Source organism: Lutzomyia longipalpis, chromosome 2, assembly GCF_024334085.1.
Source record: "Lutzomyia longipalpis isolate SR_M1_2022 chromosome 2, ASM2433408v1".
NCBI lineage: Eukaryota > Metazoa > Arthropoda > Insecta > Diptera > Psychodidae > Lutzomyia > Lutzomyia longipalpis.
The window spans coordinates 34,579,164-34,595,814 of NC_074708.1; the positions used below are offsets into that span (position 1 = coordinate 34,579,164).

General features: G+C 36.8%; 2 protein-coding genes across 2 annotated transcripts in view; both read right to left on the minus strand.

Annotated features, from left to right (window-relative positions):
• The window catches only part of LOC129790342 (clavesin-2-like), an 891,203-nt gene that overhangs the window by 806,208 nt on the left and 68,344 nt on the right, over window positions 1-16,651 (minus strand). The gene's annotated exons all lie outside the window — the stretch shown is intronic.
• On the minus strand, window positions 1,273-13,225 carry LOC129790103 (nuclear pore membrane glycoprotein 210). Its single transcript, XM_055827339.1, has 5 exons — window positions 13,036-13,225; window positions 11,565-12,892; window positions 8,785-10,163; window positions 3,536-6,065; window positions 1,273-2,131 (listed from the first exon to the last, which is right to left on the minus strand). The coding sequence occupies exons 1-5, from the start codon at window positions 13,176-13,178 to the stop codon at window positions 1,845-1,847; spliced, it is 5,667 nt and encodes a 1,888-aa protein (XP_055683314.1). The 5' UTR covers window positions 13,179-13,225; the 3' UTR covers window positions 1,273-1,844.

Sequence of the window (16,651 nt, forward strand, 5' to 3'; positions counted from 1 at the left end):
TAAGAAATCTTAAGTTTTTCTTAAGAAATCTTAAGTTTTTCTTAAATAATCTTAAGATTTCTTAAGACTGTCTGAATTGTGAATTTCACCCATGTGTCAAACAAAAAGAACAGAAATTCTAAATAAATTTTTAAATAAAAATTTTGACATTTCATTTCCAAAATTTTGGATGATTTTTATTTTAAGTTTAAATAAATATAATCCAATATAAAATATTGGAAAATAAAGCTGGTAACAGCGTAAGAACGTTTCGTCATTCAACTTGGAAGTTCCAAGATTTTTATATAATTTCTTTTGAATTTAAAAGTTTTCAAACAAAATAAAATAGTTCTCTGGAAAATAATTTTTCTCTCTAATTTACTGTAATAAAAATGTAAAATGTTTTTTTTTTCTATTTTTCTGATTTTATTATTTTATACCTACCTTTTATCCAAATATTACTTTCAGTTTGACCAGTAACCTACACATTTGCCAAAGTTACCGTTTGTTTTGTCCAAAATAACCAACACTTTTACCAAATCTAACGACACTTTTACTAAAATTACCGACCGTTTTACCAAAACTACCTCACCACCATGCGAGCAATCTCGGGTACACTGAAGCCAACTAAGACTCCCTGGCTCCCTGTCCTCTCTAATATTCCTCCCCCCCATCTTAGAAGGGCTCAAACCGTGGTCCAGAGATGGGAGAAACTAAAAGACTCCGATACTCTTTTAAGGGACATCGTTAATGATGCTCCTAACTTAAGATTAAAATCACGAAAACCTTTTTGGAGCTCCGCAAAAAAGCTTCATGGTGAGTCTTTTGATATCGGAGATAGGTGGAAGATTGAGTGGCAGAAAGCCCAGGCAGCAAATTCATTTTTAATTCCCGACCCCACCAAACGGCCGAAGGGCTTCAGCTTAACTAGAAGAGAATGGACAATTCTTAATAGAATTCGGTGTAACTGCGGCCGCAGCGCATCCACCCTATTCAAATGGGGTATGGCTACGAGCGAGGCATGCGACTGTGGTTGTCCTTCTCAAACTATTCAACACATCCTGGATGAATGCCCTAATCGGAAGTTTGATGAAGGAATTCATATTTTAAATAACCTGACAGGAGACTCTATTTTGTGGCTCCAAAACCTGGACGTGCAATTGTAGAATTGTGATTTCGTGTTTATTTATTAGTGCCGTACTAGTGCCATACGATATATATATATACCAAAACTACCGACAAAAAGAATTATTCCCTTTTATAAGTTATAGATATTCTTAAAACAAAGCATAATTTTATTAATTTCATTTTCATTTATTTCAGTGTCAAAAGTTTCAACAGTTCATTTTATTACATTAAACATTTTTTCACTTAATTCTATATTATTACTTAAATTAAAATTAATTATTTTTTTTAAGATTTATATAATGACAAGAAATCTCATTTTCCAGTGACTTTGTGCTAGAAAACTGAAGTTTTATTTATTTTTTTACTTAAAGTTATGAACATTTCATTTAAAAAGAAAAAGAATCTACCATTAAGTATCCCTGATTATTCTTCATTTTCCCTTTATTGTATTCAATTTGTGTTATAATAAAAAGTGAGTCCCCCTTTTTCTCGTTAATGAAATTAATTAGTCTTTGGGCAATATACAAAAGAAAATATCTTTATTTAAAAAAAAAACATAAATTTCAATGTCTTAAGTCTTTAAAAATGACCTCATTTGGGCAAAATATAGCTCCTCTTTTGTTGTTGGTAATTCACTTTTTTTTTTTAATTTCTCGAGGAGGCATCACGCTGCCGAATTTTTTTTGTTGTAAATTTAACCTTAATCTTAAACCTTAAACACCCTCCTATGCCTTGACTCACAGATAACGCCTATGGGTTCTCCTCTGGGGCGACAAAAGTGTCGTATCACCGTAAATTGTGGCATCTTCAGCCACCTGACTTGGTCGCATTGTGAACTGTCCAAGGGGGCTTCCTGGACTTGTGGAAGATGTGGGTGATGATCGTTGGAACGGCGATGATCTTCCATTTGGTTGTGATGCCGCCAGCAAACCCTGGCGATACTGCATGGAGTCATCGATGCCAGTCCTATTGAAGACTTGTGGATTCAAATTTGATTGCCTTCGATTTGAATAGCTGACAAATGCTACAAAAAATAGATTCGGAAATACGAGAAATGTTTCATTAAATAATTGAAAGAATTTTATCATTTTGCAGGTTTTAAAAAACAAGATAAAGATTTTTTTTTAAAAATTAAAAGTCTTTAAAAAAACAGAAATATTAGGCTTGAGAAAATCGAACATTATAGAAACGTATAAGTTACGTCAAGTTTTAAAGTAGAAGAAATGTAAATTATTAGAAACTGAACATTAAACTTTTAAAGAAATAACGTCAAACATTAGAAATAAATATCGGCCGTTAGAAAAAATTGAAAAGTAAGAAAAATTGTTAAAAGTTAGCAAAGAAACGTTCAATTTTTGAAAGACCATTAAACGATAAAATAATGTTAAAAGCAATGAAAAACTAACGTTTAGTTAGAAAAAGAACGTCAAAGGTTTGAAAATAAATTTCAAACGTTGGAAATTATATTTTAAATGTTAAAAGGTAAACGACAAACGTAAGAAAAATCTAACTGAACAAAAGGAGTGTCGAACACAAGGGGTGTTTAACTAAATAAAATTATTCGGATGATTCGTCAAAGAAATCAAAATATGTGTTTGTTTTCTGTCCTGAAATGGCCAAGATTGACGAGCAAAAAACTAAAAAAAAATATTTAATTCAAGCCCAAAAAGGACTAATTTTAAGCCAAAAAGTAGTATATTCAAGCTAAAAATGTTTTTTTTTTAAATTTTTAGTCATAAGTAGTCATAAATTGAAAAGTAATAGCCTAAAAACCATTTAATTCAAGCCCAAAAATGACTAAATTCAATCCCAAAAAAGGATTAAGTTCAAGTCCAAAAAAAGGTTTAAACTGAAGCTGAAGAGTACTTAAATCAAGCCTAAAAAAATAAAATTTAAATTGAAAGTTTTTTTTATTCGCAGTCCTAGTAGGGTCCTAGGCACAGACTTAGAAGTAAATGCCTAAAAAAAATTATTTCAAATTTAAAAAGGATTAAATTTAAGCCGAAAAGCTGTTAATTCAAGCCTAAATAGTATTAAATTCCAGCCAAAAAGTAGTAAATTCAAACCGAAAAGTACTAAAATCATTTTTCGATTTTTTAGATAAGAAGGTTTATAAATTTTTAAATATTTAAATCTTCCGAAATATTAAGATAATTTGCCAAAAAAAAACAAAATATTCGGCAGATAAACACTCCTTGGTCGAACGTTAGAATAGAAACGTCAATCGTAAAAGAAATTACGTCAAAAGTCAGCTGGTCACTTGGGCCAAAAGTTGCTAATTCGAATACAAAAGTCGTTAATAAAATTTCTTAATTTCAATTTTCATAAACTTCTCGACTCCTCAAACGTTCTTATTCTAAACTTCTAAATCCATTTCAAGGGTTCTTTGTATCTCTACAAAAAAAATTGTTTTTCTCAAAGAACTTACCCCAAAGAATGAAACCGAGAATAATTGTGGCCGAAATGACAAGACCTAAATTCGAGATGATTTCCGTTAGTCCCCCGGCGAGATTAAAGGGTTGCCTTGAGCACTTCCTTGCCGCCATTGGAGACAGGATAGGCACTTGAATGGTTTGCTTTGTAAGTGGGGATGAGATCTCCAGATGAACCCCCTCATCATCCGGCAGGGCTGACAGCAGCTTCAGTTGACTCTGCAGCATACCCTGCGTCTTCTCGAGTTTGCCCACTTGCAGAACTTTTGGGTCTGACGAGTGAATCTCCACCTTTTGGAGGACTTTATCGAGTCCTGTAATGGAGATACCCTGATTGGGAATCTGATCTACAGCCAGTGTATTGGGTGCCACGGAAATTGCCGGTATGAGACGAAGGGAAATTGTATCTGAATGCCCTGCCGGAAGAATTGCTTCCAGCTCCAAATTAATCTCTTCATTCTTCACAACACCAATTATCTCATTGATCTTCCGACGTGGTTCAATTTGGCATGCATAGGAAGTTGTTTTGGTGTCAAAAATAGCCTGTGTGCGGAAGAATTCGGGCAGATCCTTGAAATCACTGTGACGCGAATGGAGGTGACACGTGAAGAAATTGCTGGCAATCACCTCAACCTGCGGCGAACTGGAACTATTGAGACTAATGAGATTTGATGCCTTTGTGGTTTGAATGTGATTCCTGATGACAAGTGGTGCCCGATAGAGTTCCCCGTTGAAGATATCAAAGGTTGTGATGAAGGAAACTTGATTTGCTTCCCGTAGCTCAAGATTGTGGGTTACTTGAATGAAATTCTGACTCCCATGGAAGACTGAGACTTTTCCACTTCCCGTTGCCGTTACAATGGCCACACCTGTGTCCTGATCAATGGAAATGAGGCTGTCATCGCTACTAAACCAACTTGCCGTCGCCGTGAGGGCAGATTCGAAGCAAATAATATCTCCAACAGTGAAGATTCTTCCTTCCGGAAAGGTTGTCTTTGATTGCTGTACGGCGAGCTTTATGTAATCATGACTATACTTAATACCCTGAAGATCCTTTAGCCCAATTGCCAGCATATTGGATGTTTCACGTGTTAGTGCGAGATCAACGGTGAAATTATCTCCCGCATGGACATTCACAACATCCCTCTGAGCCAGTCTCCATTGAATATTCGTTGCTGTGTCCAAATTGTGGGAGAATTCATTCCCCAAATTATCATGAAGACTCACTTTGAGTCGAACATTCAACCCTTGGGGGATTTTTGTCACCATTGAGCGCAATTTGAGATTAACTGGATGCAATGTGACAAGAATGTAGTGAATGGGCTTAACTTCAATTGGAATTGACAAGCTCTGATCGTCCGCCGTCGCCACAACAAGGCTCAATCCACTATTTTCGGATGATTTAACAATCCCACTACTTGACACTGTGACAAAATTCCTCTGACTCGTATCCACGGCATATGAAACATCATCGAGATTTGCTTTGAGTTGGAGATTTGATTGCGGTGGCATGAGGATTGTGTCCGATGTAATGCGCTTTGGGGTTTCCAATTCCAACATTGTGAAAACACTCACTTCAATCCTCGCTGTAAGTGTATTCCCATGGGGTGTGATGACTTTTGCATGGACTGTCGCCTTTCCGGGGCTCTTCCCACGAATCCTCACACTTATTGCATCTCTCTCCGAGTACTTCACACCAATTTCCGCAAAAACTCCCGCAATTTCAACGACATCCGGTTGATTGGTTGACCAGTAAACCTTGAGGGTGTCCAATGTGCCCAAAATCATTGGTGTGAGATCCGGCACACCCCATATGGCAGCTGGCATCACTGCACCACTCCTCAGCCGTACAAGAGGTGCTCGAATCTTCACCCCATCCAATGGAACAACCCTCACATGAACCACATCTTCGGAGAAAACAATCGCCTGTCCATCCCGTGGATTAATTCCCATTGCCCTCCCAATCACCGTTGTCTCCCCCAATCTCTCTCCACGCACCACACTCCCCTCCAATGTTATTACATCCCCTTTCCCAATGCTGTACACCACATTAACATCCGGATGGGGACCACCTGTGGCGTAAATTTGCACCGATGCCCCAACAACAATTGTCACATTCCGCGGATGAAGGCGCAATGGTGGGAAAACTTGAATGAGTGCAGGAACACTTGAGATTCTCCTCTCATTTGTCCCCGAACTCACCACCAGTGTTGTCTCACCCAATTCCTGCCCAGTCACATCATATCGAATTTCTCCAACATTGAGACCACTCTGACGTCCTCCCAGGTGAACAGACAGAACACTTGGATGAAAGATCTCCTCGCTAAGCTCATAAATGGCCAGATTTTCATAGTCAATCGTTAGAATTCGATCATTTGAATCATAAAGTGTCACAATTGCCTCAATATTTTTCGTCTTCTCCACCCTATCGGGCATTTTAATGTCAATCCGTCCAATGGAGACAACAGAGATCATGAGATAATTGGCTTCTGTTGTAAGGCAACGATCCATCAAGCTTAGACGAACCTGAAATGTGAAAAAGAATCTTTATGCTTTAGTGTTGCTATTCCTATGAAATTTGAAGAAAAAATCGGAAATTTTTCTGTATTAAAAAAAAACATTTTTTCATGATCAGGATGATTTTTGATTAAGCATCTTCATGTTTAAATAGAACTACAAAGGAAAAGATTCAAGAAAAAAAGGAAAAAACGCTAAGAAATATTTTTTAACTTGATAAAAAAGCGCAAAAGTTTTAAAAATGATTTAAAAGTATTTAAAATTGTATTAAAATTGAACGAAAAATAATCCAGAGTAATTTATAATCATGGATTAGACCAAATAATATAATATAGAAATAAACAAAACGTAACTAATTTTCATTATCAGGCTCTTGGAATATACAAAGGATCTTACATTACTTGGATTTAAAAGATTTTTCAAACATTTCTTTTGAGAAAAATTTATGAAAAACTTTCGCAAAAAATCATAAAAAAGGAAAATTCTCTAACTTAAGAGGGGGATAAAATATCATTAATTATTCGAAACATCGCTTGTTCCAGAAACGTATGAAATAAAATAATATTTAAATTTGGCGCGCACTCGATGTGGTGAATTCGAGTGGGTAAAATAAAGAATATGGGGAAAAATAAGGAACGATTTGGCGGCAAAAATGACAGATCGGATTTAAAAGGCAGTGTACGGATGCAAACGTGCTTGCTTCGTAATAAAGTGTTAATTTATCGCGTAAAATATGGAAATTTTGGACCACTTTTCTGACGAATTTCTCTTAATTTAACAAGAATTAGAGATATTTGGTTCGAAATTCCGCAATTTATTTAGATTATTTTGAATTATTTGGCAAAAATTTTCAAGGAATGTTTATCCTTATTAAAATCCAGTAAAAGATTAAGATCCTATCCTGACATTTTTTGTCATTCCTTATTATTCTGCTTTCTGTATTTTTATATATTTTTTTTCAATCAAATGTTAACGACATTTTTACGAAAAACAGAGAAGGAATATCAAAAAATATTAAAATCCGGATTAAAACGTAATACATTCATGAGGAAATGTACTGGTAAGCTGACCAAGCTTACGGGAGCTGTGTTTCTTTCAGTGTACCAATTTTGTGAGAGCAAACTAGAACGCGAATTATGTAATTTAAATCCGCGCAAATTCGGGAAAAGTTGAAAAGTCATACCCTAAGAAATGTTTGGAAGGCCATATCTCGAGAAGGGATCCATAGATTTTCATAAATTTTTTTTGTTTGAAAGGTCTTGAAATCAGCTATAACATATCGAAAAATATAAAAAAATTTATGTCGCCATTTTCGAAAAATTCGAGTTCGAAATTTTCGAAAACTTTGTTTTCGATTTTAGCGCCTCTTGCGGACATTTTTCGAAGTTGTAATGTTCTAGACATTTGTAGGGTTTCTCGAAACCTTTCATTTGCGCTTGAGTTGATCAAGATCGGACTTGTAGAACCCGAGATATGACATGCCAACTTTGGAAGGCTATATCTCGAGAACGGCGACATAGATTTTCTTCATTTTTGGCATGAAGCTAGATAATATGGTCAGCTACAACATATCAAAAAATGAAGAAAATTTATGTCGCCGTTTTCGAGATATTCATCAAAAACTCATCGAAAATTTTGTTTTTGATTTTTGGCCCCCTAGCGGTCACTTTTGAAACTTCGGATGTTTTAGAGAGTTGTAGGGTTTGTTGAGATCTTTCATTTGAGCCCGGGTTGATCAAAATCGGTCAAGCCGTTTTCGAGTTATGGTCGATTTTCGATGAAAAATTGTGGCGGCCATATTGACTAAATTTTCGAAAATGAGGTATCGTTGGAAAGCTCTTGATGGCCCCTACAACATATCAAAATTTCAGCCGCTATAATAGAGGCTGAGATATAGCGAAAACAAAATTTTGAGGTTATTCAAAATGGCGGACTGGGGGGTGGGGGGGGGTGGATTTGACCTCATAATCGGATTTCTTCAGGTCGATATTTAAACTTTGCCGTGTACCGCAAGTCTCTATCTATCACCGTTCTCTTGCAATTTAGCGGTTCCGGCCGGAAAAATTTTTTTTTGGCGCATACGTTTTTTGGAATGTGGGGACCCTAATTCGTGCTAATCCCAAGTTTGAGCCCGATCTGACGACTTTCGATTTTGCTCGGTACACAAAAGCTGTGTCTGAAAGAAACACAGCTAAAATACTGACGTCATTCTTTACATTTTGGGCAAATATTTACTAAACTCCTAGCAGATCTCACAGCGGAAAATGAAACGTCTGTCGATTTCTTATTAATATTTGATTCTCAACAAAACTACGGGTAATATTGCGATTGTTTTATCGAATAAGGAATTTTTCCGTGTAGCAACGTATAAACACCTTTCATTTTTAATGAATTCCTGATGAATTAATCCAAAACAGAATAATTAATCGACTCAATTTCTCCAGTTTTCTTTCATTTTTAAGTAAATCATTTAGTAGGCACTTCAATTTAAATCTAAATGAAAAGGATTTGCAGTGTAAATGTTCAAATTTCAATTAAAACTTTATCTCTCCTCATTTGAGTACCCAACTTCATTTACTAATTGCGCCAAATGCGGGCAGGAGCATTCAATAGAAATTAATCGATTTAAGGAGCTCTACATTATATCTACTTACGAATAATAAGTTAATATAAACCCATTTACCAGTGCAAAGGGGTTCTCTATTATATTTTGCCAATAAAAGCTTACCTGACCAATCCTCTTGGGTACAATGGTGAGCTCTTTGAAGTTCCCATCAAATTGCACATCCACAATTCCACTTTCTGCCAGTTTTGTCTCATAGAAGCCACTTCCTTGGAGAATTTGCACCTTTGTCGGTGTCTTCTGGCCCAAGTAAATGGATACATCGTTGTAAGGCAGGAGGGTGTGATTGACAGCCAAGAAGCTGAGTTCGTCCTCAATTATTGGCTTAACTGGATCGTCCATTGGTGTCTTTTGTACACTAAAATGCGGCTGTTCTGCTTTGATATTATTCTCTGTGAGGATTTTCCCATTGTACTTGCTAACTTGGCCACGAATTCGAAAATCCGTCGATACTTCAGGCGGTGGGAGATGGAGGATGTCCCTACTGGGTATTGGAATATCCTCCACGTGATCAACTTGACTCTCCTGCAGGAATTCAATGTCATTCAATTGATCTGATCCATGGAGAAATTCCCAGTCAAGGTGGAGGGAGGAAATATTAGCTAGACGACGATTTGCCGCATCAAACACCTCAATATCAACTTCCAAACGCTTTGAGGATCCTTGAATTTGCATGAGGGACATTCGATTCTTCAATGGGCAGCTCTCGCGTAGTTGCTCACGCGATGAAAGTCTCAAGAAGCGTGGCTTCACGCAGAAAACTCTCGTCACGAATTCCGAAATGTACGGTCGATGCCGTTCTCCGGACAAACTGTTGTAGATCTCAAAGTGAAAATCCGTCTCACCAACTTTCTTGCAGAGAATCCTAAAAGCTGTCTTATCCTGACTCCCAGTTGGGGTCTTCACGACGGAAATCAAGCTTTTTGTGTAGGAAACTTTCGACAGGAGTTCCGCAGCAACGTGGAAGAGCTTCTGCGGTCCATTGTGGTAGATAACATTCCTCGATGAACCAATTGGAAGGACAATTTCATTATTTTGTGGATTGAGGATTCCAAGTCGTTCAAAAACAACCAAATTAATACTATCCGACAGGGTGGCTCCGGAGAATTTGTAGGAAACTTCAAAAGCCGTACTTCCCAAGTTCTTTGCACGCAAATTAATTAATTTGCATGCATCCCTTTCGAGTGGAATGAGCTCTTTTGGTGCTTCGGGGGTAAAGAGTTGACTGGAGCTCATGGAGAAATCTACATTTTCGCAGTGAGTAAATGGTCGGAGGGTATCATTGACCATTGCATATAGAGCCACATGCACTTGCACGTAGTCATTGAGGGCTGTTTCAAAGTTGTACCGCACAATTTCCAACTTTACAGGCGGGCTGAAGAGAATATCAGCGGATTTGAAGATTTTAGGGTTTCGTGCAAGAGCTACGCGAACTTGTGTCAACTTATGGACATTCTTCAATCCCTCTTGAGTCATTTGAAGTCCTGAAAATGAAAGGGAAATTATCATTTTTTTTCCAATTTAAAAAGTAACTTGAAATTTGTTGCATTTTTGAATTAACTCTTCTTCCCGGAACGGTTTGATGTGTTCCCGGAAAGTGCCAAAAGTACCTGGAAGTTGTGCAGACAACCTTCCCATTGCATCAGGCAGTTTCTAAGGGATCTTAGGAAGCATCTTCTCAACACCCGGCCTGATCCTTGATTACATCTTTGTGCCAAAATTGGAATATATAAAAATGCTTCACGTAATGCAAAGGCGGCTTCCTAAATGGACAGATTTTGACCCAAAAATAAAATCAAGGATCAGCCGGGTGGTGAAAAAGAAGTTCCCGAGATCCCTTAGAAACCTCCTGATGCAATGGGAAGGATGACTGCACAACTTCCTGGCATTTATAGCACTTTCCGGGAAGCACTTTACTAACCAACTTACTCTTAAATCTCTCTTTTGCTCTTTGAAAATTAACATTTAACACTAGAGGATCGAGGTTTCTACCCTCAAAACTTTGTCCTTAACACTTGGAGGATTTTTGTGGACATCGTGGCCATTTCGAGTTTTTAAATCGTCATAGATTAAAATGTATTGAACCTATCGTGATAATTATCACGTCTATGTGTAGGGAATTTTAATCACTTTAAATTAGGCGAAAGAAAATCCGGAAAATATTTTTCCTTTAAAAGATAATTAAGGTCAAAGTCGAAATTATACGCGAAGGATGAAAATGGTCACCGTGTCCATTCAAATTCTCATACATTTTTGAGGTTATGTTTCTCCGTATTTTCCAAATCAGGATCTCTTGTTTAACTTTTCCGCAACGAAAATCATTAGTGTGAACTCATTTTTATACCCGAAGTGGTCAGATAGTCACTTAAAGAACAAGAAAGTTATTATTCAGGCGTATTAAGAAAATCGACAAAATTGTAGGAAAAAATTGACTTAAAATGGCAGTTTTGCATTGATCTACACAACTTTTTTTCATTATTAATTTTTTTGATAAATTATTTAGAAATTGAGTGCAATAATACTTGAAATAGATTAAGAATTAATCAAACTTTCGATCCTCATTCAATAAGCAGATCTACAATTAACAAAACATTTAGGTAATATTTGAATTTTTTATTATCATGGACACTGTGACCATTTTGATCCTCCGCGTAGGTAAAAAGTGTTCGGTCCTTCAATTGTTAATTTTCTCTTAAAAGAAAATATTTTTCCAAGTTTTCTTTAGACGATCTTGAAGTAACGAAACTTCCCTATATACAGATGTAGAATTTACAACGAAATGTTAAATACTTAGATTTTAATTCTGCGACGATTGAAAAACGTCGGATTGGCCACTTTGTCCAGCAAAATACTCCAAGGGTTAAACAACATAAAAAAAAACTTACCTTTAACATTGTCCAGGCGTGTTTCAGCAACACCATTCTGATTCACGACCACCAGGTTGGTATTCAAGCTGGACCAGACAAAATTTCCATCTCCTCCAGTGGCGAGAAATTCAACTTTCTGCCGTTTCGACGAGTTGGGATCGTAGGGAATGAGCACAAATTGCGGTGAGAGTTTTAACTTTTCATAAATTTGCATTTCAGCTCGAGCTGTGAGGTCCCTGAATGTTCCCACAACAGGTGTGGTACCCCTCTGGATGGTCTCTCCGTGAATTCGTGTCCCATTGGCAGTGGTGTCCAATGGCTGGAAGTACGTCACATCGAATGAGGAGTCCACAGAGAAGGTACTTCCAAGAGTAATTTTCTGATCATCCGACGTGAACAAATCAATGGCAATTTCATGCCTTTCCTCCTCAACGGTTATCCAACTATTATACGGAAGGAGGCTGATGCCAATTTTTGCCGCATTGGACACGGTGACAGTTGCTCTAGGTGGTGATGGTTGCAATGTGTTTTCATCACTCTCATGAGGGATGTTTCTATCCCTGAGAATCACACCGGTACGCCCAAGTTGGAGGCCCTTGGCGAGATTTCCCTGAATAGCCAGGAGATTTGTATCCTCAACTTCGAGGTAGTATTGACTATTAAGTGTAATCTCCTCCAATTTGCCGCGTTTCAGCTGAAACACCCGGAATTCAATGGTGTCCCCCGTGAGAAGGTGAACATCTGACGGGCTGAGGAGAATATTGGCCAGAATCATGATATCCACCTCAATTGAGGGAACATGGGAGTACTCCTTGTACGGCAGGGACACCCTCACTTTTGCCGAACCCGTATTGATGCCTTCCAAGAGAATCATATGCCCCGTGAGCCCAAGAAATTCAAATCGTTCCATACTCTTTGGGACTTGATGGTAGTTGCTCTCGGAAAAGGTCAGGAAGCGCAGAACTTGCCGCCAATTGTCCTTGCCCACATTGCTGGATTTATCAGATGTGTGATGGTGCTGAGAGTAGATTTGCCATGTAAACTCAACGCCCTCGAGTGTCGTGAAGGCATTTCCCTGCGAATCCAGAGCCATCAATTCAAAACTCTCCGGTGCTTCTTCCAAATACAGCTCCCTCGTTGTCGTGAGAACCCCAAGTTGGTCAATAACATCGAGGATGACATCACATCTCGCCACATCCCCCGTTGCAAGATTCTCCGCAAGGACAACAGCCGTATTGCGCTTCCGTTCCCGCGAGACAGACGTCACAACTGCCGTGTGCGAACATTCCGGATTGACTTCATCGAACACCGGAGTGATCTGTACAAGGTCTGATCGTGAGGTGGACCTGCGAGGCAATGATTGCGTGTAAATAAACAATTAGATCATACCCAATGTGTGGATTTCGCAATGAAAATTCAAAGAAAGCGAATATTTTGGATAGTGATGTCATATGGCTTTGGGGGAAAGTGAGGTTAGGTCAGGACTCACCAGGCGAAGCATCCTCTTTCAATGATTTCTACGGTGAAATTCACGGAAATATGCTCAAATGTTGGCAGTAGAATTCGTGGGTAGTTGAATTTTGTGGCACAAGTTGCACAGATTAGCGTAAATAGCGTTAAAAGAAGCCGCATTTTCGCGCGAGCCGCAATAACAAACTGAATGAAAAAGTACAGTGAGGTGTCGCATTACGGTAACACAGTGTGGGTCCACTGTCTCACTGTAAGTACATCGAAAAAGGATGTTATGCACAATACAAGGGCGAAGTACCTAATTGAAGGAAACGCAGAAAACAATTTTAACCCACCCAGTCTTGTAGGGAATCAAAAAAGGATAAAGAATCGCCAAAAATATTCACCATTTTCCACTGGGGTCACAACGAAAAAAGCCAATAAAGTTTTGTAAAAATTCAAAAAAATTGGCCGCCATTCGCCATTTTGTTCATTTCAATGCATGAATCATATGTTTCAATGCTTCGTAATGAGCTTGTCTATGAGAGTTTGACATTTCATTCATTTTTTTTGGGAAAAAATAAAAAAATTGCGTATTTTTTAGTTTAATTATCGTGGTAAATGTGTTTTACGTGTTGATCGAGAGTGATTTTTATATCTGAATACCTGAAGGATGAATTCCCACACAGCTTGTGACCGTCTCAACGAGCACATCTCTCGTTACAAAACAAAGCAATCCAAAAACAATGGTCGTTGATCGTCTTGAAGATGACTTTTTCACGAATTGAGAGATCCTCTGCGCTGGAATCCTTTGCGTTTCACACCACCACGACGGATAAGATTATGGATTGCTGGTTTTGTGATTCCCTGGATGATGTCACGCAAAACCTTACGATGTTTCTTGGCACCACCTTTCCCAAGACCTTTTCCACGACCAATGATGTGCTCGCTGAGACGGTCACAGGCTGTGCGGGAATTCATCCTTCAGGTATTCAGATATAAAAATCACTCAATCAACACGTAAAACACATTTACCACGATAATTAAATTAAAAAATACGCAATTTTTTTTTATTTTCTCCCAAAAAAAAATGAATGTCAAACTGTCATCAACAAGCTCATGACGAAGCATTGAAACATATGCTTCATGCATTGAAAGAGACAAAATAGCGAATGGCGGCCAATTTTTTTGAATTTTTACAAAACTTTATTGGCTTTTTTCGTTGTGACCCCAGTGGAAAATGGTGAATATTTTTGGCGATTCTTTATCCTTTTTTGATTCCCTACAAGACTGGGTGGGTTAAAATTGTTTTCTGCGTTTCCTTCAATTAGGTACTTCGCCCTTGTATTGTGCATGACATCCTTTTTTTTTTATTTTTTGAGTTTTTTGCTGTGGTTAAAAAAAAATCAAAGCTGTGAAAATTTAGTATAATTTTTTGTAGAACAGACAAACATAACTAAAGTTTTATGAAAATCTTAACCTATTTCTTGATTCAAATTGATTTTTCTTTAACCCTCCGTATACTGGGGGTAGGTGACCGACCCTAGAGCTATATTTCGATTAATTGCGCTTTAGTTCTTAGAGCTATAGAACCAAGTTTCTGGAAATAAGTTCTTTAGTCATCTGAAAAGATTGTGTAAAGTTTTAGCTCAATCCGACTACCAGAAAAAAAGTTATTAACAAAAATATAAGAAGAGGGAATTCAAAAATTGGTGTAACGGTCATATTTATTCCTTTTTCTCTTCGCATTGTCACTCTTTGTCTCTTTCTAGACGTTTCTACCCCAAAAAATTGCAAAAATCATCAAAAGATCCATTTAAAATTAATTTTTGTGTTTTGAATTGGACAAAAGACTTCTTAGGGAGTACCAAGGAGTCCATTAAAGCTCATTTGACCGAAAGAATTTGCTTTTTTGCGAAAAATTCTATGGGGTCGCTCACCTACCCCATTAGTAATGCACGTAGTGCACGTAAGTGTTTTGGTCACAGTATACGGAGGGTTTTTGAACATTTTTCAAATAGTTGGTAAAACATGTGCTTAGTGCGCGAATTTTTGAACTGGATGGGCCATCTTGGCCAGGTTCGTGATCGCAGTAGCTCATGAGATATTGAACGACAGATTGACTCAAAAGATGAAATTTTTGTACATATTTTAGTTGTGAAATTCCAAGTTCATTTAAGGAATAAAAACTTCTTCCTGGGGATTATGTCAGGCAGGTCCTTACCTTTTAGTTGCTTAGGGATGCCTGAAATCTAAGATTTTATGGCTTTTTGAGGTTAGAATTCGCCATAATATGATGTTGTTGTTGTTAGGGGAACAAAGTGCGCGGCGACTACACGGCCTTATGCCGCCATAATATGTATGAGATAATCCAAAATTATTGACTTTTAACTAATTTTCCTTATTATTGTAAAAAATTAAATCTGCTGGTTCGATTTGATCAAAATTCGTAGAAAATCGTTTTAGAGGAAGAAAAAATTTGAAATGTGTTATTTTTAATTTGGACTAATTTTATATTTTAACTTGAGGCTGATCCGATTTTACAAAAATTTGTTGTAAAAACTACAGAAAATGTGACTTATATACAGTTAAATACTGTATAATTTGCTATGTTTGTTTAGCATGGATCAGAACCTTTTATTCTTATCTTTTTAAATTTATAACGTACCTTCATGTAATTTGAGTGGTGGCTTTTGGAACTACATTTTCGGCGCCAAATTCAGAAAGTAGGGAAAAATAAATAAATATTTATTTTGCTATTTGCTTTGCAATTAATTATAAATAATAAATTAATAATTGAAAAATTCAACAAAAACTTTATTCAGAAGATAGATCCTTTAAAAAATTACTTAATTTTTTTTAGTCTGAAAATTTAATTTCATTTGCATTTTACATTGATTATGCTCATTCCACAGATCCAAATTAAATTTTAAATACCCTACTAGGTAGTTTATTTGTTTACTGAAAAAAAAAATCCATAATACCACCAAATGTGCATTTTATTCTGGTCTGCCTGGGGTCTCCCAGTCTGTGTAATAATATGTACCCACCTATTTATATATATATTTTGTGTTCAGGATTTATATAATTATATAGATAGATATCAATGAATTCCATATTCATATGGCTTCACTTGCACACGGTTCAGCAATAAAAATACAATGAGGATATGTAATGTATGTAATACTTTTAAAAATAAATCCATGATGGTATTGTATGTGCAAATAAAATTAATTTAAATTATTTACATTCCAATTAATGGCAATAAAATCAATTTGGTTGTATAGCAAGAATGACAATTATAATAGGTCTAGTTTAACGGATGAAATTGTGCAAATTGAACCAATAATTTAATGACAATTGACGAGGCTTTCGGTTATTCCTGCTACCTATATATGCATCTGGGTAAGCTGCTATATATATTATTTCAGGGAACAGGTATACATATCCGGGACATGTGTTTTTTTTTCATATAGATTTTATAGACTCAACCAACAATCATATTTTCCCCAAATAAAAAGTTGCCAATTGAATTGGAAATGTATTGACATTGAACAATAAATTGTGTCAATTGAAGAGTTTTCCAGATATTGATCTGTTTTTTACCTGCAATTTTTTATGTTGATTTTTCTGATCAAATTTCCCAATATGGGCGG